This window comes from Castor canadensis, chromosome 12 (assembly GCF_047511655.1).
Source record: "Castor canadensis chromosome 12, mCasCan1.hap1v2, whole genome shotgun sequence".
In the NCBI taxonomy this organism is placed as follows: domain Eukaryota; kingdom Metazoa; phylum Chordata; class Mammalia; order Rodentia; family Castoridae; genus Castor; species Castor canadensis.
Genome location: NC_133397.1, coordinates 61,183,675 through 61,206,012, shown reverse-complemented (window position 1 = coordinate 61,206,012; position 22,338 = coordinate 61,183,675). Strand labels below are relative to the sequence as shown.

The window sequence follows — 22,338 nt, the reverse complement described above, 5'->3', positions numbered from 1 at the left end:
GGAGGCAGAGGTAGACACCTACTCATTAATATAGAATGCAGGGGGTGGGTGAGATCAAGAATATAAAAAATCGTGTAGTATTGTGAACTGTGGTAAATTATTATTTCAAATCAATAGGAAAAGGAAGGATAAAGATAATGAGAGTTAAGAAACTTGAGATTCTTTACCACCAAGTCAAAATATGTGGAAAGTGTGATGTAACAGTGGTTAAAGTCATATGCTTGTTTCTTTTCTGTCTCTAATGTTTTTGTTTTGTTTCCTCCCCAGTACTGGGGATTGAACTCAGAGCCTTGTATATGCTAGGCAAACACTCTACCACTGAGCTACATCCCCAGTCCTGCTTCTAATGTTCTAATGTGAAGAATGTCATCAATGCTGATTTGACATAGATGTTTCCTTACATCAATGAAGTATCTTGTATCCAGAAACTCTAGAGATAATTTTAAGTTCATCTTTGATTTTAAAATGTAATCTATTTATATTCATACAGCATCACCCGAATTAGTGGAACAAAGTCTACCTGGTCACAGTACACTACCTTTAGTAACATTTGGTCTAGATTTGCTAGCATTTTATTTACATTTTGTGCTCTTAAGTCAGATTGGCCTTTTGTGTCACTCTTCCTCCCTCCCTGCCACCTTTTCTTTGTTTGCTAATTTTGTTAGTTTGGGATATCAGCTTATTTTAGTTTGTAAAACTGAACTGGGATTGTTTCTATTCTTTCTCATGTTCTGGAACAATTCAAACAGCAAGAGCATGACATTCTTTGGGGGTCAAAACAAACCTACTGTGCAACTATGGAATAGCATCCTCAACGGGGTAATTGCTTAGCAACCTTGGCATGTCTTCTCAGATTTGTCTTTTGAAGCTTTCTACCTCTTCTTTGGTCAACTTGACCAATTATGTTTCCCTAGAAAATGTGTCCCTGTAAATAAAAGTCTTGAATTCATTAACATTGAGTTATATGTGTTATTTTAAATAAGTCTTTCCCACACAGGTTCTATCTCTCTTCTTATTCCCAACACTGTACATTTTTTTATTTTCTCTGCATCCTTCATAATGAGCCTTGCCACGGGTTTTTTTGTTCTTTTCAAAGATGCTCTTGCCTTTATTTCCTGATTTTCCCCTTTTCTGCTTTGTGACCTCATATTTCTGCCTCCCTTGGGCTTATTTTATTCCTTTCTTCTATATTACCTAAATCGTTACTTCATTTAGTTTTAGTGTGTTTTAATAATAAAAATTAAAACTGTGGTAGTGCATGCCTATGATCCCAACTTTGCAGGAGGTGGAGGCAGGAGAATCACAATCTAAGGCTGGCCCAGGCAAAAGAAGGAGATCCTATCTAAAAACAAACTAAAGAAAAAGATGTGGAAGTGTGACTCAAGAGGTAGAATACTGGCCTGGTTTAAACCACAGTACGGCCAAAATAAAATTTGTGTCTACAAATTTTTCTTTGTGTATTGCTTTGGCTGAATCCCTAATGTTTTGAATTTTGTTCTCATAATTATTTTGTAACAGTTTTCATTTTATCTTTGATCCAAGAGTTATTTAGGATTTAAAAAAAATTTTAAGTGATTGGATATTTAAATTGTCCTTTTGCTATTAAGTTCTAATTTAATTGTAATCAATGACCATAGCCAAAGTATTTTTTTCTTCTTGGAATTTATTAAGGTTTTATGTAAGGTATAGCATATGATCACTTCTCAAAAATCTTCTAAGAATACTTGAAAGAAATGTGTTTATATTCATAGAATAGAAAATTTTGATTTGTATATATTAAATTATTCAAATTCATCATATCTTACCTAAGTTTCATCTGTCTGAGGTACCACAGATAGAGATGTTCAAGTTTCACAAAGTGCGTCCATTATCAATTGCTGTTAATACATCACACTAAAATGTAGTGGTTTGAAATGATATTTTATTATTTCTTACTATTCTGTGGGTTGGCAGGGTTCATTTTTGCAGCCAGATTCAATGGATAGGTAAGATGGGGGCCAGGTTCAGGATGAGGGGCTGTCTGGTCCACATGGTTCCGCAGCCTCTACTAGATGAGGTTAGGTTGCTGCCCACAATGGCAGAGGCATTCCAAGGGGTTGAGCCCTGGGGCAGAGTTCAGTACATCTCTACACACATCACTTCTATTTACAAATGGATGTCTTCTTGAATAAAGCAAGTCACATGGACAAACCCAGGCTCAATGTGGGAGGAGACTACCCAAGGGTAACAGTAATAGGAAGATCGCTTCATTGGGGATCTTTAATGTGACATACTAAGCACATTTTTATTTCCCTTCTTCTATGCTTCCATGTCCTCCACTTCCTATTGTAATAATTGAGGCCTTTCAATTATTATTATTTAATCCCAACTCTTAATACATGTGTGTGTTAAGAACTACCTTTAATATCTCGGACACTAAGGACATATTCTATGTTATACCACATAAGAAAGAGGGTGAAGGGAAGCAGGTCCAGGGTTGGTTTAGCAACAATTCAATGACAGGGTGCTGAGTGGGCATCTCTCAGATTTTCTGGGCCTTCTCCTCATGGTCACAAGATGGATGCCATAATTCCACATATTTTATCCATAGACAACCAACTTCAAGACAAGAAGAAATTTTGGCTAATTCACTCTTTCTTTTTATCAAGAAGCAAATACTTTTTGTAAATGCTGCAATGTACTCCCACTCAGCACAACAATTAAAAAAAAAAGAAGCAAATTCCGTCCCTCAAAAGCCTAACAAGAGACTCTCTCTGATATTTTACTGGTCATACTTAAGTCATGAGTCCATCCCTTGGCTAACCATTGGCAATGGCAAAGGATTTGAGGGCCTTATTCTGTGGACCAAAGCATGCTGCCAATAAAACAAAATTGCAATTCTGTTTGCAGGAAGGAAAGGAAAATGCACATCCTATTGGCAAAAACAGTGTGTATACAACACAGTAAAAATCTGAAATTAAGCACATTAGTTAGTTTTTTTTTAACTGTTTCCATTATTCACTGGCATTTCTTTTACATTACTGGGTTTGTTTGCTTGGTTGGAATATTTTCTGTGGAATATTATTTAGTTGGAGTGGCACATGGATGGTTCATATTTTTAGTTTCTTATCTAAAATATCTTGATAAGAAACAAATATTTGTGTCATAGTCATTTCCTCTCAAAATTCCATGGATATTGCTCTGTGGTCATTGGCATTTATGTGGCAAATGCCATGGTGACTTTTTCCTTTGGAGGTATCCCAATTCTTCTCCAAGTGGCCCCACTTTACTCATCTTTCACTGAGTATCTTGAGCTTAGCCCAGTGCCTGAAATACAACAGGCTTGCACTGGTCCTGAGGAAAAGTAGATTTGAAAGAAAATGATCATGAGCCAGCTGTCCTTGGGGACTCAGGAGAGAGCAATTTCACCTTCATATTGAAGAGTTTCTTTGCCCTGCTGGACAGCTGTGTGATGCCCTCACATCTCCTCCTCAGCAAAGTTTTCTCAGTGCCAGCGCCAAACAAGACCCCCGGAGGCTCCCTGGCCTGTATGCACCCCACACCCAGCACTTGCAGGATGCTCGGAGAGGAGGAAGATGAGCTCCGCCTCACTTTCCAGGGGTTTATTTTTGTCTGCTGCCTTTGTCACAGCCAGCTAGGGAGTATTGTTGGATTCTGGTGGAGTACCTCCCCATAGAGGCTTTCTCATCTGTGTGTATTGAAGGATGTCAAATCCTTCTCTCAAACTCATGTCATCATGATACGTGAAATTTCAATTTTTATTAAAATTCCTTGCAATGTCTGATATGTGGGTGGAATCCCCTTTCAGTTTTGAACAATGGCGTACATCTTCCCCCTATCGTTATTTTTCTTTGGCTCTTCCATGGGAGTTTGGAAGGGAGGTGGGCTAGGAAGTTCAATGTGAGGGCTTGGATGTCTACTACACATGGAAGTCTGTCTTTGCACTTGCAGACTCTTGAGAAAAGATCTCCCCATTGGAGAACTATGGGATGCACACTAACCTCCTCTCATCACTAACGCCTCCTGGTGTGGAATGTAACAACAGATTCTTCTTGGTCACCTCTATGCTGTTAAAAATATTTAGGAATCCTGGCTTTTCCTTCTCTAACTTCTATCTTGTCTGTCATAGTTTTCTCTTCCTCTGATCTTGGGGAGAATTTCTGGAGTTTATCAGGAAAGCTGATGCACAAATTACTAGCCCTGCCCCCCCTTTGCAATTCCGTATAGTCCTTCGATTTCTCTTTCTCTAGTTCTTCCCGCTTTCTCTATCCCTATTTCTCTTTTGTGCCTGCTGATTATCAAGACTTGATTTCCACGAACATCATGAATTGTACTTGCCTAAAGATTTCTGAGCGTTTGACTAGAACTTTCCTATGGGAACTCCTGAGACTTCTGGGGGCAATCCTCCCAGTCTTCAGAAGGGGGTGGTAGCAGCTGCTAGGGGATAGTAACAAAGACAGTGGCGACAAAATAAACGCCCACCCATCCATGCCCCATTGGACTTCTGCCTCCAAGCATGCGCAGTTGGGTGGCTTAACGTGCACTGTGCTCACGCCTTCAGCTGAGATGCACTTTACCGCATCCTGGTCTCTAGGCAGTCCATGAGCTGCATGGGACCGTAATGGCTTTCACTGTGGCAGCTATCTGCTGACCCAGAGTGCTAAAGACTTTGACCTAGTTCCTTGATTAGGATATGGAGCTGCTCAGACCACCGATGGGAGCACCAGTCTCTCCGCTTCAATGCTGGGCTTTAGAGCCATTTTGGCTTTGGGAAGGAAGGAGTCAAGTTTGACACACAACTCTAATGTGCACTAAGGCAGACCTAAGCATTGGGGAAAGGAAGATGTGAAGCAGAGGGCCAGACCTGTCTTTTTTTATCTTTTTCTTTTTTCTTTTCTTTTTTTTTTTTTTTTTGAGGTACTGGGGTACTAGGGCTTGAACTCAGAGCCTACGCCTTGAGCCACTCCACCAGCCCTTTTTTGTGAAAGTTTTTTTTCGAGATAGGGTTTCGAGAACTATTTGCCCGAGCTGGCTTCGAACCACAATCCTCTTGATCTCTGCCTCCTGAGTAGCTAGGATTACAGGCGTGAGCCACGGGTGCTTGGCACCAGACCAGTCTTGGACAACACAGGCAATGAAAATCTCCCAGGTACCTGAGGGCAAAGAAAATAGCTCTTCTGACTTCTTACCCCACCCAGTCTGCTGGTGATGAAAACTCCAAAAATGAACTCAGTATGAGGTTTCCTACTTTTTCCTTGGCTCCAGATAAGGGTTACACTAATAGCCAAGGCCACAAGAAGTCTAGTACTTGGACAATACCTCACTTTGGATTATTTTCCTAAATCCTTTAGCGCATTAAAATATCACTGTTCTTAAACACGGTTCTCCAGAGTCCTTTATAAAGTTCTCCCTCTCTCCCCCTTCTTCCCCCACCCCTCTCTCTCTCCATCTGACCTTCACCCTCTGTGCCAGGTGCCTGTTTTCCCTCTGCTGCCCTCCCTCCCAATGTGCTTCTGCCCCTGAGGTAAGTTCCTGTACCACCAGAAGTTGGCTCCAGTGACTGGATCTGAGGCTCCTGTACAGAAACTGTGATTCCTTTCTGTGGCCAGCTTCCTCCTGAAGAACAGAGAACATCTGGGCTTTTTACTCACTGCTGTCTCTTGCAAGAAGCTCTTACCAGTGAGCTCAGCACTGGTGCTTATAGCTCTACCATCACTCGCCCAGGTAAGCCAGGAAGGAGGGGGAGACTGATTATGGTGAAGAGAGGCCCCTTAAACCCTTAAACATACCCTCTATGATAAGTACATGGTCAAAAGGAAAGGGAAGTCTGACAGTGGGGTTTACGGGACTCTGCCTAGCACATAACCTGTGCTCTTGTTTGCTCAGGGAGGTCAGGCATGATTGACTTGTTATAGCAGGGATTACCTGAGCTCAAGGGCAGCCAAAGCCTGGGTGTGCTAAGGTAGCGCATTCCTGGAGGGAAGGCTCCGCATGCGCATAGAAACGAAGCCTCAGTGGCCACGTGAGACAGGTACAGTGACTGTAGGTGAAGGACACACCTGAGTCTGCTCACAGCTTCAAGGGGCTATGCTAGAATTTCACTCAGCTCAGAATGCAATGTATTCAGTACTGCCAAAATACAAAATTGTTAGATAGGAAAGCTGATTTCTTTGCTGTATATTGCTCTGTCATTTTTTTTTCTTGTCTTTTCCACACCAAAGGCTGAGGAAAGAATTCACAGCTCTTGATTAACCAGTGAAAGTCTTTCCTTTAGGGTGGGTGCGTATGTGAAAGAACTGACATGGGAATGATAAAATAATAGTAGGAGAGTTTCTTTGATAGCTAGCTTTGTTGATATCCAACACTGCGGTAAGGATACAAATAAATCCTTGCACTTAATTTTCACATAAACCCAATGAGTCAAGTATTATCCTCATAAAAACATGGAAACAGAGGCACATAACAGGAATCCAAAACAGAAAGTCCAGCAAAGCCTTGGAACCAGCTTGTTTTTGTTTTCCAAAACAGGCTTTGCTACTTGTTGGCTGTGTAACTATGGGTAAGTGACTAAACTCTTTCAGTACCATTTGTCATATAAAAGGGGTTAGGTTTTATCTCCTAAGATTGTTGTGAGGATTAAGTGGGACAAATAATCCAAAGCCAGAACATCAAAAAGTTAGGAGTTTTAGGTCTCCTAGTTCTAAAAATAAATTGAAAAATCACCTCAATTCAGTTTACCAAAAACTGATGTTTACATTCAAAACAAAACAAAACAAAACCCAACCCTTGTTTGTCTGTTTGACAAGAATGAACTTGAAGGTTACAAAACCACACATATGGACCAGCTCTAGAAAATCTTAGGAAAATTAATGAGTAGGCATTAGAATGTACTTTGATTTGAGTACTTTTTAGCTTGCAAGAAGGCAAATTATTTCTTGATTAAAAAGATTTTCCAGTGCTTTGGGGGACAAACTCACTGGCTTGATTCCACTGTTACTTCCCCCACCCGGAGGGTGTGTGGGCAGTGGGGGAGAAGCGGAAACTGCTAGACAGCTGGGCAGTCAACCCACAGCCACCCTGAGCTGTACATGTTCCAGGAGGAATCAAGGTGACAGGTCCATCTCCAATTCTGAGAGCAGAAGGGTGACAGAGCTCCTGACTTCTTGCCTTTTGTCACCAAGGGAGACTACTCTGGGAAGGAGACAGGGAAGCCACCAGAGAAGTCAAGGCCAAGCTGAAGGAGATGAACAGCAGACACTGAAGGCAGTCAGGAAGCACTATATGGTGAAATAAGGAAAAGGTTTGCAAAGAACTGACCAGGAAACTCTCACCCACCCAGGCAGATCATTAAGGGCTGAAGAACCCTGGGCAAAGGGAACAATTTGCCAATGTAAATTTACACCCTTTTCAAAATCCCTTTTTTACACCTGTAATTCCTACCTCTTATAGTTTTGATCTTAAATGTTCACCCAAAGCTCATGTGTTGAAGGTGTGGTCCCCAACTCACAGCACTCTTGGGAGGTGGTGGAAACTTCAGGAGTTGGAGCCTAGTTGAAGAAAGTTAGGGCATTGGGGGCGTGCCCTTGAAGAGTATATTAGGACCCCACCCTTTGTTTCTCAGGTGCCATGTGCTCCTGGCCTTGCTACAGGCCCAAAGCAGCAGGGTCAAGTGACCATGAACTGAAATTGTGAGCCAAATTAAATCTTTTCTCTTTTTAAGGTATTTTACCACAGCCACAGAACGCTGACTAACACAGTCCCCAAATGCTGAGACCAATGGTGGCCTGGTGCTTTGTTTTTGAATTTTGGTTCCTTTGCTCCTATGAAACAAACCAGCAAAAATCAGCCCTGAAGATCTGAGCCTCTTGCCAAGGAAACAGCAAGAGATTCTCCACCCCAACACTCCCACCTCCAAGAATGGTTCTGCCCTGGAGCAGCTAGGCAGGGAAGGAAGGCGAAGAGGATCAGTCTGTGAACTCTATGGCTGGCCACTGATTCTCTGAGGGCACAATGTCCCCTATGGATGGTCCCCAATGAAACTATGGGCCATCCATTCTCCACCTGGAATGCCTTCCCCTGGCTCCTTCCACCTCCCAAATTCCAGCATGTACCTCTTGATCTGGGTCTATTTGGTCTGCAAGATGGCTAATTATCTATTGATTAAAAAGATTTTCCAGTCCTTCAGGTGACAAGCTCAAAGCCACAAAGCCTGAAAGGGCCACCGAGGTGATTCCCATCACCCACTCCTTTCTTGCCATGCACTTGACCCCATGCAACCAGACTCTTGGCCTCAGCTCCCTGCGGCAGGGTGAGAAAAGTAGGGGTGGTGCATTACCAGGTTCCCCATTCTTCACGATTAGCGCCAGTTTGGAAGTACAGAGACTCCCGGATCTTCACAATGTGCCCGCCTGGAAATGTGGGGGGCTTTGCCTGGGCAGCGGCAGGTGTCCGCAGACCTGATGAGGATGGGAGCGCAGGTGGGAAACCTAGTTTAACAAGTGGTAGGGAGCACTTTCCTTGGGCCAAGTCTTGGCAGGTGTCTGACAAAGCTCGCAGGTCCTGCTCCTGACTGCTTCTCTAGTCCCCGTCTTGGGAGAGGCCCCTGGCACAGGTGACAAGAGCCTGGGAGGCTCCGCTCTGCCGCCTAGAGCCTGAAAATTGCCATTGCGCGGGGAACTCTGGCTGCGCGGCGGGCGGCGACCCCGCACGCTGGGGCCCAGGGGCGCAAGGCGCTGCTTGTTGTCTGCAGTCAGGCGCTTCCTGCCTTTGCCTTGGCCTAGGTGACAGGCTCCCGGGCTGTCCGGCTTCGGGAGTCCCGGGTTGCCCCGCCCCACTCGGAGCTCGCAGCGTCCCCGCCCCCAGTTCCCAATTCCCACCTCCAGAGCCCTTAGGGGGACACCCCCCTTTGGGGCAGGAGGGTGGTCAGCAGTGCCCCGGTCGCCGAGTGGCGGAGAGGTGACAGTAACCACCTTCCCATTTCCGCCCGGCCCGCAGCGCTGCGGGGAGCGCCAGCAGAGGCGCCCGGTCCTCCCTCCGCCCGCCCGCCCGCGCCGGGGGCCGGCCCTGCCTCGCCAGCGCCTTTTTTCCCCCGCACCGCGGCGCCGCTCAGCTAGTCGGGCACCGCAGGGAGGGCAGGAGGCTGGAGCGCCTGCTGCCCGCCCGCCCGCGCGTAAAATGGTCACCTCGGCTGGACAGCTCGCCCTGTTCGCGCTGGGTACGTACGCCGTCCTCCGCGCGCCCTGCCCTGCGCGCGCCCTGCCCGCCGCGACACCCCGCTTTCCCCTCACCCCTTCACGTCTCTTTTCTAGGGGGAGAGAGGGGGTGGGGGTTCTGTGTCCTCCAGGAGAGTGAAGGGTGGCTAATACTTGTAATGGGTCGGAGCGTGGGAAGCAAGGGGAGTCACTAAAAATTACAAAGACGGGGACAGTCGAGTGCCCAGGCTTTCCCCGGAAAGTGGCCTCCTGGGCCGTGCGTGAGAACGCCGGGGAAAGCGGAGCGGTGTGCCAACGGGCTTGAACTTTAATCGCCGCGGCTGTATGTCAGCTCAGACCCATGCCCACACCTTCCTGCTCACCTGGCTGCCTGCAAGCCGGTCTACACTGGCGTCGGTGGCGTGTAGACTCAGAGCCGACCCCGAGCCGTGGCCGGGATCCGACCCTCCGGCTGGCCCTCGCCTGTTTCCCTTCTGTCTCCCTGCCTACCATTGAACCCCAGGCGGACAGGAGTTCACGATCCACAGAGGCGCCCTCAATCTTCTAACTTCAAGAGCTCTTGGGCTTTGGGGTAGGTTTTGGGTTTTTGTGCGGATTAATTGTTCTTTAATTAACTTCTCTGGGAGACGTGGTTTCAGTGTCAGCGTAGGGCAGGAGTGAAATCCTAGACAGAGCTTTGCCAGTTTCCTTTGAGTTCTTGGAAATGAACGAGCGGTGGGGGAAGGGAGCTTAAACCCCACATACCCGGGCGGGTCAGGGTAGCGGGTGCGCATTCCAGCGGTGAAGTTCACAGGTCTGTCTGTAAGTGGTCGGGGGCGCAGGGCCACGCGCCGCCTAGCTGGCTCCGGTCCCCAGTGGTGCCGGCTGTCTCTGGTGTAGAGATAGCTGATGAACAGCCCAGGTGTCGCGGTTACGGCAGCAGCCTTTGGTGAAGTGCATTGTTCCGTCGTCGCTACCCTGAGTTTAACCCTGCCTGAAAAGCAAGTCGCTACAGGGTCATTAGAGCTTGGGAACCCCTCCCAGAAATATGCCCAGAGATGCAGCCTCTTTCAAGTCGTGTACGATTGCAGGGGGTACAGGGACCCACAGCTTGCAATGCTTCTCTCCATCCAGAACCGCAGCAGGAGGGGAACATCCTCTGTTGAAAATGTAGGGCCATGGACCTAGATGCTGTGAGCTGCAACCTCAGCTAAAACTTACCAATAAGTGGCTTGATTATGGATGGCTCCCCACCAACCCACACACGTTTTCCAAGAACTACTGTGTGTATGTGTTGATGATGATTTTCATTTCAAAAAAAAATTTTTTTTAAGCAATGAAACGTTACAGATACAGCGGGAAACCTCCTGAATAGATTCCCTGTGATGATGTTTTTACAGATAATAGTGGTAATAATAATAACTAATGCCATGGGAGAGCTTGCTCTGTTGCAGACATGGTTCTAATTTATTAACTCATTTAGTTTTCACACTAAATGAATAGTGTGAAATATTAAGTGTAATAGCCGCTTCCATTTTATAGAGGAGGAAAAGAAAGCACACAGGACCCCTCAGTAAGTAGTTGGATCAGGGTTATAAAAGCGTGTGGAAGAAATGGGGATATGACTTGGGGGTCAGTAACAGTTCATTGCTCAGGCTTGGGACCTTGCTTTAGGGAGAGATTATGTAGAATATTCTGGAACTTTCTGTTAAATTGGGTTTCTATTGAACTCCTAGGATCTCAAGGTGGTTATTCAGTGAAAATTAGAGTCAGAAAATGACGACGGTAAGCAAATTTGAGCAAGTCTTTGAAAGTTGCCTGCCCCCACCTCCAGCCTCAATCATCACACACTCAGACTTGAAGACTGCATTCATTCACCATGTAATTTTTCTCTTTTGCCTTAGTGTTTTCTTCAACCTGATCTGTTTCCTTCCTTAAGAAAAAGGTATATAAACATAAAGATTGATAAATTCATAAAAGCTGGTTCATGCAGTTCTAAAATGTGAGCAGTTGCAAAAGGTAGAGGGAAAAAAGAGGCAGGAATGATTTATACCAATAAGGACTCCTTTTTATTTATGTTCTTTAGAAGCAAAATCAGAGCCGTTAACTCTCCATTTACTACAACTGCTGCCTCCCACAGGCATCTTTAACTTACCATGTTTCCTCCAAAGCTGCTTTCCTCTCTAATTTTTCTTAAATTAGTTGAAGGCAGTTCCAGGCAAATCAGCCAGATTTCCATCACTAAGCAAGATTTAGAAATCCTTGAAGATAGGCTGAGAAGGAACTGGCTGTTAGGAGTCTGAGCTGATTGATGCTTGATTACTTGGAGCCTAAATACTGATTAATGCTTTGTGTGACAGGAGTGTGGAGACTACTGCCCAAATGGCAATATTGGAAATGTAATCCAGATTCCTGTGGTGGCTGCTGTCCCATGTCAGGTAGACATCCTATTAGCAGGCAGACCTCACAGGGGCTTGGCACTTCAGTTGCGTGTCCTCCTGTGTGTCCAGAGAACAAGATGTGTACTCTTGTGCGAGTTACTTAGGTCTTCTGTGCTTTTGCTTTTCTCATCTGTAAAATGGGGATATTAAGAGGGCTAGTGACTAGACTTAATAAATGTGAAATGGTGCCTGGCATGTAATGAGAGCTTAATTAATATTTACACTATCATCATGATTGTTGTTGTTACTTGGAATCCCATAGAATTCCAGACATCATTACAGGTTACATGACTGAGTTTGTCTGTTTTAACTGAGCTTATCTCCCTGCTCCTTCCCTTTCCTAAACCAGAAAAATATCACCCAACCTAAAAACCTAGTTCTGTGATTTCTGGTCAATATGACTGGCAGATGACAATCAATTAAGTTTAGTTCTTTTTTGACATCATGAATTCTTTTAATTTTGGATGCAAAGCACTTGGATCTCACCTTTAATATTCAATGATCAGTTTCTTGAGGTTCTACTTTTCTTATCTGTAAAGTGGGAATAATAAAACTGCACTCATCTCACAGGTTGTAATGAGAATCAAATGAAACAGTAAACATGGAAGCTGTTTATAAACTATAAAAATAATTAGGTTGGGTGTAGCTCAGTGATAGAGCACTTACCTAGCATGTGCAAGACCCTGGGTTCCATCCCCAGTATTGCAAAAAAAAAAAAAAAAAAAGCCAAACAAACAAACAAAAAGGCTATGCACAAAATGAAATTGATTTTATGATACAGAAATGAGCTTTATAATACAAAAACATTATTTTACAGCAGCTCTAATAAATGAGAACTAGATGTAGACCTCAAAGAAGGATGTCATAGGATGGGTAGAGATGGAATTCAGGACAGAGGGATCAGTAGGGGGACTGAAGTAAGATATTTCTTTTCTGCATCCCATGAAAATGTCATCGTTCAGGGTAGACAGTGGAAGTCTGCCTAGGACACATGTTTTCCACACTGGGCAGTCATAATTAGGGAGTGTTCACCTAAAATGTGGACTGTAGAGGTGTATATGGACGCCTTCAAAGCTGAGTTTCCCTTATTTGCTTTTCCAAAATTTGGTTTCCTTGGGATAAAGTGATCTTTCTGTAAACACTCAATGTCCCCTGCAAAGGGGACTTTTCTTATGGGAGTAAATGATGCTTCATATTACTGTAACTGAGGTAACATACGAAAAATACATGACTTTTCCATTGAACCTATCTCCAAAGACCTTTTCAAAGTGTGTTTTGAACAAGGTCCTTGGTTCTGCACTGCCTACTAAAAGGGACAGGCAATGGGTCAACCAAAGGGAGAATGGCTTGAATACAGTAAATTAGGCATCCTGTGTCCTTGGTTTCACACTAAAACCTCTGTAATATCTTCTACAGTAGTATCCTTCAATCAGAATCACCTGGACGGCCAGCGCACACTGTAGACCTTGCAAGCTCAACTAGGTCTAAGGTGTGGCTTATGCAACTGGTGGGGAGGTGGAGGCAGGAGGGACACTTCAAGAGCCACCACTCCTCAGTCGGTTGCTGTTGGGGAACCTTGTAACTTAACCAATTGTTTTGTATCTAAAGTACACTCTGATGTTTATAAATACTGCTACAGATTTATGAGCCCTTACTAAAGGCACTTTTGAAGACCTGTCTTGTTGACCAGAGCAGAGTTAGAACCTCAGCCAAGAGCTCCTAATTGCTCTAAGTGTTCTTGTTTCTTATCTATGGAAGAGACACTGGCCCTGTGGTATTACACTCAAGCTTACTGATACTCACTGTGTGCTTTTTTTTTTTTTAATTAATTGCCAAAAATTCTCCATTGTTTTCCTGCTATTCAAATATTTTTGATCACTGAGTTTTAAAGCATGAATTTAATTCTATGCTAAAGGAAACATATTAAGAATTGCTTCTGGATAGAGGAGGATTGGGAGACTTTTAAGGTGACTTTTGGTTTTGGTTAGCTTTTTCATGTCCCCTATCAAATGACAAATGCAAAAAGTTTTCCTAAATTCAGGAAAACCAGAAATCAACTACCAGAACCATCTCTTAGGAGCTCTCATCTCTTAGAAAGTGCAAGGCACGTTGCCTGTAGACCAACTTTAAGAATCTAGGTCAAGGCCTTTGAAGCAATATGAATTAGCACTTGTGTATGAAATAGAACTAAAGAAATAAATAGTTGTTACCTAGGTTTAGAAAAAGTTGGAAGTTTGTTGAAATGGAATTTTGTGTGTTTGTCTTAAGACAGAGGAAACAGTTTTGTTTTTTTTAACGTGGAGTCTTTTCCCCTAATAAATAGATTCTATACTTTTTTGCATTTAGAGCTCTTTTTGGGGGGAGAGGAGATGAGATAGGGCCTCACTCTGTAGCCTAGGCTGGCCTCGAACTCAGAATCCTCCTGCCTCTGTCTCCAAAGTGCTGGAATTAGAGGTTTGCACCACCACACTGGGATTTGCAATTAAATTTTTTGCTCTCCTCTTATTGCAAAAGCCTTTGTTTTTGTTTTCCTCACAAGTGTCTAAGCTCTTTGAGTACTTGTAGATGGTTGGGATTTCTTCAAGAAGAAGTTATGGACACAGAACTCCTTTGTGTAACATGGAGTCAAGGACCAGCCTGCTAGTCCTTGGCCTTTTTTTTTTTTTTTTTTTTTTTTAATCTTCTAATGTGTTTACTTTTCTGACTGGAAAGCCCAGGAGCAGACCCCTGGCTCCTCCATGGTTTGCCCTGGATTGCATTGGCTGGTGCTGACCTCTCCTCTACTAATTTGAGGGCTCCTTGATCTTCATCTTTACGTTGGGGAACTCTGAGCATGACCTCATGGAGTTTTTAGTCCAGGATATTCTAAATATAGCTCAGTTGCTAAACACTGGCCTGTGTTGTTAGCATTCATCCTAAACAACTATCTATTACGATAATCCAGGGTGGTTGTATCACCAGTGCCACTAGTCCTCAGAATGTTGTATTCTTCTTGTTTTAAAAAATGGATTATGACTTCATGTTTTTATGATTGCAAAAACATTTTTCCTCTCAAACATTTAGAAAATTAAGGAGAACATGAGAGAGAGTGTTTTAATGACCTGTAATTCTGCCACCACAAGATAACCATGAGCAACATCTTGCTTTAGAACCTGATAGATAACTGTAGGTAGATACTCTTTAAGTGTATATGGGTTCCAGGGGGCTCACACTACTTCATTCACCTGTTTTGGTTACTTAACCGTCTTTTGTAATAAACAGCTTTATGTCATTGGTTTTAACATAATTTCTGTGTGTGTGAGTGTGTGTGTATATATATATATATATATATATATATATATATATACACACATATATTTACATGTAGTCAATTTTGAAGGACTTTGACCAAATAGATTTTTTTTTCTATGTCACATTGTTTCAAATAATCCGCACATATTGATTGGGAATATTAACCCATGCAACATTTTTTGGAATCAACGTGGTAATAGCTAGCAATTTGAAGTAGGTGTGACTTGTGAGTCATCAGTTCCACTGTTTGACACATCCTACATAAATGTTTATTAACATGTGTGAAGAAAAATGTAAAAGATGGTGATTGTTGAATTGTTACCAGTACCACACTGCTATAATTATTTGAGATTCCTTAAATAGGTTATTTTTATATACCAGTGCAGTTACTTACTGTGTAGCTATTTAAGAGAATATTTTCATAATATGTTATTAAGTTATAAAAAGCAGGTTCCAGAACTACATATATAATATAGTGCTTTGGTTTGAACTGGTTAACTTTTTATAACAAGCATAAATCAAATGTATAATATCTAAAGTCAAGGAAGATAAAAGATACAGCAGACATCCTTGTATATAAATGTTCGGCACATTTTTACTTAGGATAAATTCCCAAAATTAGCACTTTCTCCACCACTATCCAAATGCTCACCTTCTTCAGTCTTCCATAACACATACCATAAGTTACAGTTAACATTTGCAAAGTTGATTAGACAAAAAGATCTCTGCCAAGTTTTCTTATTTGCTATTGATTAGGGTGAGCAAAATGTTTGCGGGCTATTTGTCATCTTATTTGCATTTTAATCTTTCTTTTTTTTTTTTTTGCGGCACTGGGGTTTGAACTGAGGGCTTCACACTTGGTGGTCAGGTGCTTTTACTGCTTGAGCCAGTCTGCAGCTCCATTTTAACCTTTTCAAATTGTCTTCATATTGATCATTCTTCTCATAAGACTTTGTACCAAAACATTTACATGACAAGAATATCCATCCTTTATCTGTTATATACTGCAAGTATGTTCCTCCATCTATTGTTTATCTTTCACTTTGTTTATGGCATTTTAATATGCCTCAGGTTTTCATTTTTTTCAGCAGAAACTATAAATCTTTCACTAAAAGTTTCTACTCTGCTTGTATACTTAGGAAAAAACCTTTTATCTAAGATAATGGAAATATTTTCTTTTTTCCTTCTAATTCTTTCGTGGTCCCATACATTTTATTGAAATCTTCTAACAAGGACTTATTCTGGGGTGCAAATATTTCATTTTTTAAAAAGTCAACCAGGTAATAGTTTCAGTTGCCATTTGTGGAATGATCTATATCCTTCCCACTATAATTTGAAAGATCATTTTTACCATATGCTAAATTCTTACAAGTACTTGAATCTAATTGTGGGATATCAGTGAGGTCCCATTACTTTGTGTTCTTGCCCTTGCTGTGAATTTGTTCAGTCACTTTATTTATGGGAGTACCTGTTTTGTGCTGGGCACTTGTAGATGCTAGGGAGTCAGTCAAGAGGGAGACAAAGACCCTGTCCTCATGCACCTGGGTCCTACTGGGTGAGACATTTCCCCTGATGTCTATTCTGGTTGGTTATTGCTGGCATATAAAAGCTTTTGTTTTCTCATATTATGTTTCAATGGGTTTTATTAATTCTAAGATTCCTTCAGTTGATTCTCTTCGCTTGTTCCAGGTAGATGATCATGTAATCTTGGTTAATGGTGACTCTACCTCTTTCCTTTTAATATTCTTATCCATTATTACTTTTTCTTATGGTGCCAACTAGAAGTTTAAGACCAACTTTTTTAAAAAAGCAGCAGACATCTTGTTTCATGGATTTACTGATAATTTTTGTGCATTTAACAGTTAAGTATGAGACTGACTTTTTGGTTCTGTGTGTATTTGTGTGTATGTATATACATATGTATATGTGAACACAAATGAATATATTTTAGATGTCAACAAAACATACTTTTCATAATTTGCTAACAGATTCAACATTTTGTTACTTTTTTAAAGCAGGAGGAGATAATGCATGGGTATGTTTCAGGAAAAAAAGAGGTCAAATATCCCTATTTGCCAATGATAGAATCCTATTCTTAAAAGACTCTAAAGACTCCACCAAAAACCTCTTAGATCTTACAACGCTTTTAGCAAAGTAGCAGGATACAAAATCAACATACAAAAATCAGTAGCTTTTCAAACATTTTAAGCCCATTTATTGATTTACTTATGTTAAAGCCATCTTTCACGTCTTGAAATAAGCCCTTCATGTGAACTTACTTATATCTATGTGGGAGTTTTCTCTGTGGACACTGCTAGATTTGATCCATTGTGATGTGACTGGGGCCTTATTTCCTTTCTAAGGTTTTGATATTAGCTTTACATCAGATTTATAAAACGAATTTAAAGTATCCTGTCTCCTTATGCCCTGGTAGTTGAATTGTCATGGAAACTGATAATTCTGGGAATGCTTAAAGGAAGTGGCTTGTGAAGCTTCTGGCCTGGTCGTTGTTTAATGATTAGTTCAAGTTTTCTACATCTTGAGTCAGTATTGATAATTACGTTTTTCTTGCCATCTATTCAACTCAGATTTCTAAAATTTTTGCATAGAGTTCTAAATAATCTTTACAAATTTTTCTTTTGCATCTGCAACCCCAGTTAATGTGACTTTCACAAAGTCAGCCCCAAGGCTCTCCAAATAAATTTTACCTTAAAGTTTGTTTATCTTGATGATATTTAAGGGAGAAATACTTCTTTTAAATCATGAAACAAGATTCAAGGGAAAGGTTCATCATTAATATTGCTCCTATTAGCCTAGGTAGATAAATTACAATACTGGAGTTGGTACAGTAATGCCATCGCTGATTTGGAAGATCTATGGCACTGGGATTCCTAGCAAAGATTTTTAAGTAGCATCCTGATGCTTCCTTAAGCTTTAAAATGCTTAGATAACCTCCCCAAACACGATTGCGCTGCATTAGCACAGCCGGAGCTCATGTGAGAGAATATTTTGTTCGCTTATTTTTTATTTCTTTTGCTTTTAAGATCATTACTTCTAGGTAAAAATATTAGATTCTTAAAGAGAGACTATCTGCAGCTTGGGTTCTTCAGGGCCTTGTATCTGAGTTTGAATGAGGTCAGTAAACAATTCTGCTGGGCACATGGAGGATAGATGTGTCCTCACAGGGCTTTCGTCATCTCTCGCCAGGTCTGAGGCACTCTTTGTGTAATTCCTGCACCTCTAAGAGGTACAGGAGATTAGCTTGCTAAATGGACACATAATGTGGTGACACAAAAGCAGCCACAGCTGATAAATATGAGGTTTGCAATTACACACTGCTCCCTTCTGTCTGCCAGGCTTGGCAACCAGTAAGGAAAACACAAAGTTCAGAGACTTTGCTCAGTTGAAAGAAAGAGCTGAAGACTTGTGACTTTTACCATGGCAGTGACTCTGAGGAATTAGCTTATGAAGTATGGCAGAACATGACCTGCTCACCTCACTTGTCACTGAGCGTGGTTAGAAAGTCCCGGCTTGACCCCTTGCCACCTGCACTGGTTTTGGAGTTGTAGGTTTTGCATCGGAGGAACGCATCATCAGGCCAAGTTGCAAGCTATACACACTCCCTGCAGCAGACTTAAACAATGGCAGATGGTTTTTACACATAGTAGACTTGGGTGTTATAATTAGGGTTTCAGGGGATGAATCATAGGTCCCTGAACTGGAAGGAAAGCAGGCCTGGAGCCTGAGCATTTTTTAAGGGATGTGAGGTCAATTCATAGATCTCACAGATGGGGAATCCTCCTGGATTTAGACTCTCCCCCAACCTCCCCAACCTCCCCCTTCCCCCTAAAGACCCCCCCCAGAACAAACACATCCCTTGTGCTTGTCACAGTGTAGGCCACATCATGTCCATGGAACCTGCATAGCCTCTGGCTGCACCCCCAGGTGGGCTCTTCAGGATCCACCAGCCTCAGCTAAGTCTTGCTCATTCTTTTGCCAAAAGAAGCCAGAAACCAGAATCTACAGACAAAGAATCTAAAAGTGTCCCCAAATCTAACTCTCCAGAGAGAGCGTCTTACCAAGTTTAGCTTCCAACAATCCTACTATTCATGTTTTCTGGGCATGGATACAGATATTTGTATATTTGCTTCATTTTTGTCTCTCCCAAAATGGCATCTGGTAGATTTTGTTTTAAAATCTGATTTTCATTTACAGTGCATAGAGACAATATTTCCATATACATATGTCTATAAATCTATTTTATGGCTATGATACATTCTTTTATTCAGCTCTATCATTTATTTATCTGTCCCTAACTGATGGAGATATAGATTGTTTCAAGCTTTTAAATAGTAAAAGCTGAAATGAAAATTCATACAAGCTAGATTAGTACCAGCACATTTTAATTATTTTTTCACAGAAATGGAAAAGTTCACACTTTTTCTCTTGGTGTGTCTTGATACCTGCCCTCCAGAAAAGCTGTACAAATTATATTTCTGACACCTATGTGTGAATGTCTGTTCTCACAGCAAAGTTGCCTGTGGTGACTATTTTCATTTTCTGAGTTGTATAAAATGTCATCAAATTGTTTTAATCTGTATTCCATTTGATTTTAGATTCATAGTGTTGTGTGTGGGCTGTAAAGTTGTTTGGTTTTTTTTAATTTTAACTTAGAAAGATTTAAAATTTGTTTAGTTCCTTTATGATTTTTGTGTAATATATAGTTTGAGGGTAGGAAGGGATGTCTTTCTGTGGCTCTTTGATGTCTTAATTTTTCCCTTGTACTTCTATGATGCTCCTTTTGAGGATGAAATTTTTCAGGATGAATTTTGGTGTAAGATTTGAGATAAAGAATCTAATTTGCCTTTTTGCCAAATAATGTTCCAGTTGTTTTAATATCTGTTAAATTATTTTTTTCTACACTCACTGATTTCAACCCCCCCTTTGTCACTTGATGCATTCCTAGTAGCATTCAGAGTACTCTGTGATGTTTCTGTTCTGTTCCACTGGTCACAGGATCACAGTGGTAATGAACCACCCTTATGGGTTGGAATGTATCATTGCCTCAAGAAATTGGTGCAGGAAATATTGAGAACCAGGAAGGTAAACAGTGTATTACTGTGGATCCTCATCACCTTCCACCCTTGTAATGAGGTTTCTACTTCCCTACCACTTTGGTGCTGGAGGGAGGGATTGCTTACCATGGGTATGTTTCTCTTCCCGGAGAGAAAGGATGGTTGCCTCATTCCCTAGCTTGGCTAGAGGATGATGGAGCATTGGGTCTCACTGCCCTGAAATGCCTGGTAAACTGGCTTTATCCTTCCTCCTAGTCTTTCTGGAACTTTGTGCTCTACAGGAATTGGGGGTCATGAGGCAGTCCTGCAATCCTCCTCATGGCATTCTGTTGAACTGAGAATTTATATCTTTGTGTCCCCTTCTCAAATGGGAGTACTATGGAGTTTGCTGTGGCATACTTGGTACATTGCTCTGTAACATAGGTTAATTGAAGAATCACAAAAGGAACTTAACTGGCTAGTCATAACATTGTTTTCTAGATTAAAACAAACTCATATATGTTAGTGAATAGGATGCAAGATTGAAATATCAAAATTAATTTTTAGGATAAAAAAATTTCAGATAAATTGTGATTTTTTCCCCCCAATAACTTCGGTTATTTCAGACTGTAGTCCCAGAATCTAGAGGGGTAAGTACAAGTTACTGCTCTTTACTATTTGTGGGGGTTTTAGTGGAAAAGTTTGAGAAGTGCCACCCCATGTGGATGACTAATTCTTGGATACTTTAAGTGAAACAGTGACTGAAATATAGCTTTGTGAATCTGGTGTTTATTTTGTATTTAATTTGTTCTTCTTTTTTTTAGTTTCCTCAGATGGAATCTTACATTATTAGTTTTAGATATTCTTTTGTGATAAAGTGATTCAATGCTGTAATTTTTCCTCTAAACCCTACTTTTGCTGTACCCCATAAATTTCAATAAGCTATATTTCCATTTTCACTTGATTCAAAATATTTTTAACATCTCTTATGATCCTTCTTTGACTCGTGTTGTTTAGAAATATGTTGTTTAATCACCAGTGTCTGGAGATTTTCTAGCTATCTTTCTATTACTGATTTCTAGTTCAAATATGCTGTGGTCCACAGCATACATTGTATGATTTCTATCCTTTAAATTTGTTGTGTTTTGTGGCTCCGAATGAGGTCTACCTGGGTGAGTGTTCCATGTAAGATTGAGAAGAGTGTGTTAGATGGTGTAGTCTATAGGTGCCCATTATATCCAATTGACTGCTGGTATTTTTGAGTTCAACTATGTCTTTACTGATTTGTGCCTGCTATGTCTGATCGATTCTGATACAGGAGGGTTGAAGTGTCTTTAAGTGAATTCGTCTTACCCTTTGCAGTTTTATTCATTTTTGCCCCATGGATTTTCACACCATTGTTAGACAACATAAACATTAAGAATTGTGTAACTTTATCATTGTTTAATGATTCAAAAGTTTACAGGGGCTCAGTGCTGAAGAGCATCACAAGTGAAGTCATTATTCCTACATGATAAAGAGTTGATGCAGTCTCCATTATTACTGTGAATGGGAAGTTCCAATGAGTCGAGTTTTCTTCCTGACTTAGTTAAGCAAAACTCTGCTCTATTTTTACTTTCTTTGTGGAGGAAAAAAAAAAGAATAAAAGGCTTTACTTCAATTTCCTGGAGTAATGCTTTATTCAGGTCAAGATAGAGGTACCTTCTTCTATTGAGGCCATGATTTCAAATACATTCTTTTTTGAACCTTTTCAAGGTTGTAGATGGTTTTGGCTAACGGACTAGTTACGCACCAGTGAACCACTTGAAAGTTAAGAGATTTACGCTTAGGAAAACAACATCAACTCATTATGTAATATGAGCTTAGTTTCTTGTGAAGAGACTCTTTCCCATACTGTGCAACAGGGGGAAAATAAACAAAGCAGTCCTTTCAACTAAAATGGATTTTTCTGGATTTCAGATTAAAGACAAGGCATATTTTTTTAAATAGTATGAACAGAGCATGTGGACTACTATAACTGTCCGTGTAGGATATCTTTAAGTGATCAAACAGTAATTGCAATTTTTGTGAACCAAGTCTAGTGACATTTGTTTCTTAATTTACCCAATCGTAACTACTTTATTCACTTAATGCTATATTGTAGAGTCAATGACAAAAATAACAAAAATAAGATCTACCTTCATGGGGTGAAGGATGTTATTTATTTAGAATATTTATTTTATGGATTGTTTGCTTTAGTAGACATAACTGTATATGGTGTTTAGTGATATTAATGCAAAAAGAACCATAGTCTAGCCTTTGCCTCTACCCCTGAATTTCCTATAGAGACTGGCAGAAATGGACACATAGTTTTTTATTACA

The 22,338-nt window shown here is 41.2% G+C and overlaps 1 protein-coding gene across 1 annotated transcript in view; it reads left to right on the top strand.

The window, feature by feature from the left end:
* The first annotated feature begins 8,785 nt into the window (after positions 1-8,785).
* Tgfa (transforming growth factor alpha) overlaps positions 8,786-22,338 on the top strand; it is a 98,631-nt gene continuing 85,078 nt past the window's right edge. Inside the window, exon 1 of the mRNA XM_074049917.1 lies at positions 8,786-9,214. Coding sequence (XP_073906018.1) covers positions 9,175-9,214 — 40 coding nt within the window. The 5' untranslated portion in view covers positions 8,786-9,174. The remainder of the gene's footprint in view (positions 9,215-22,338) is intronic.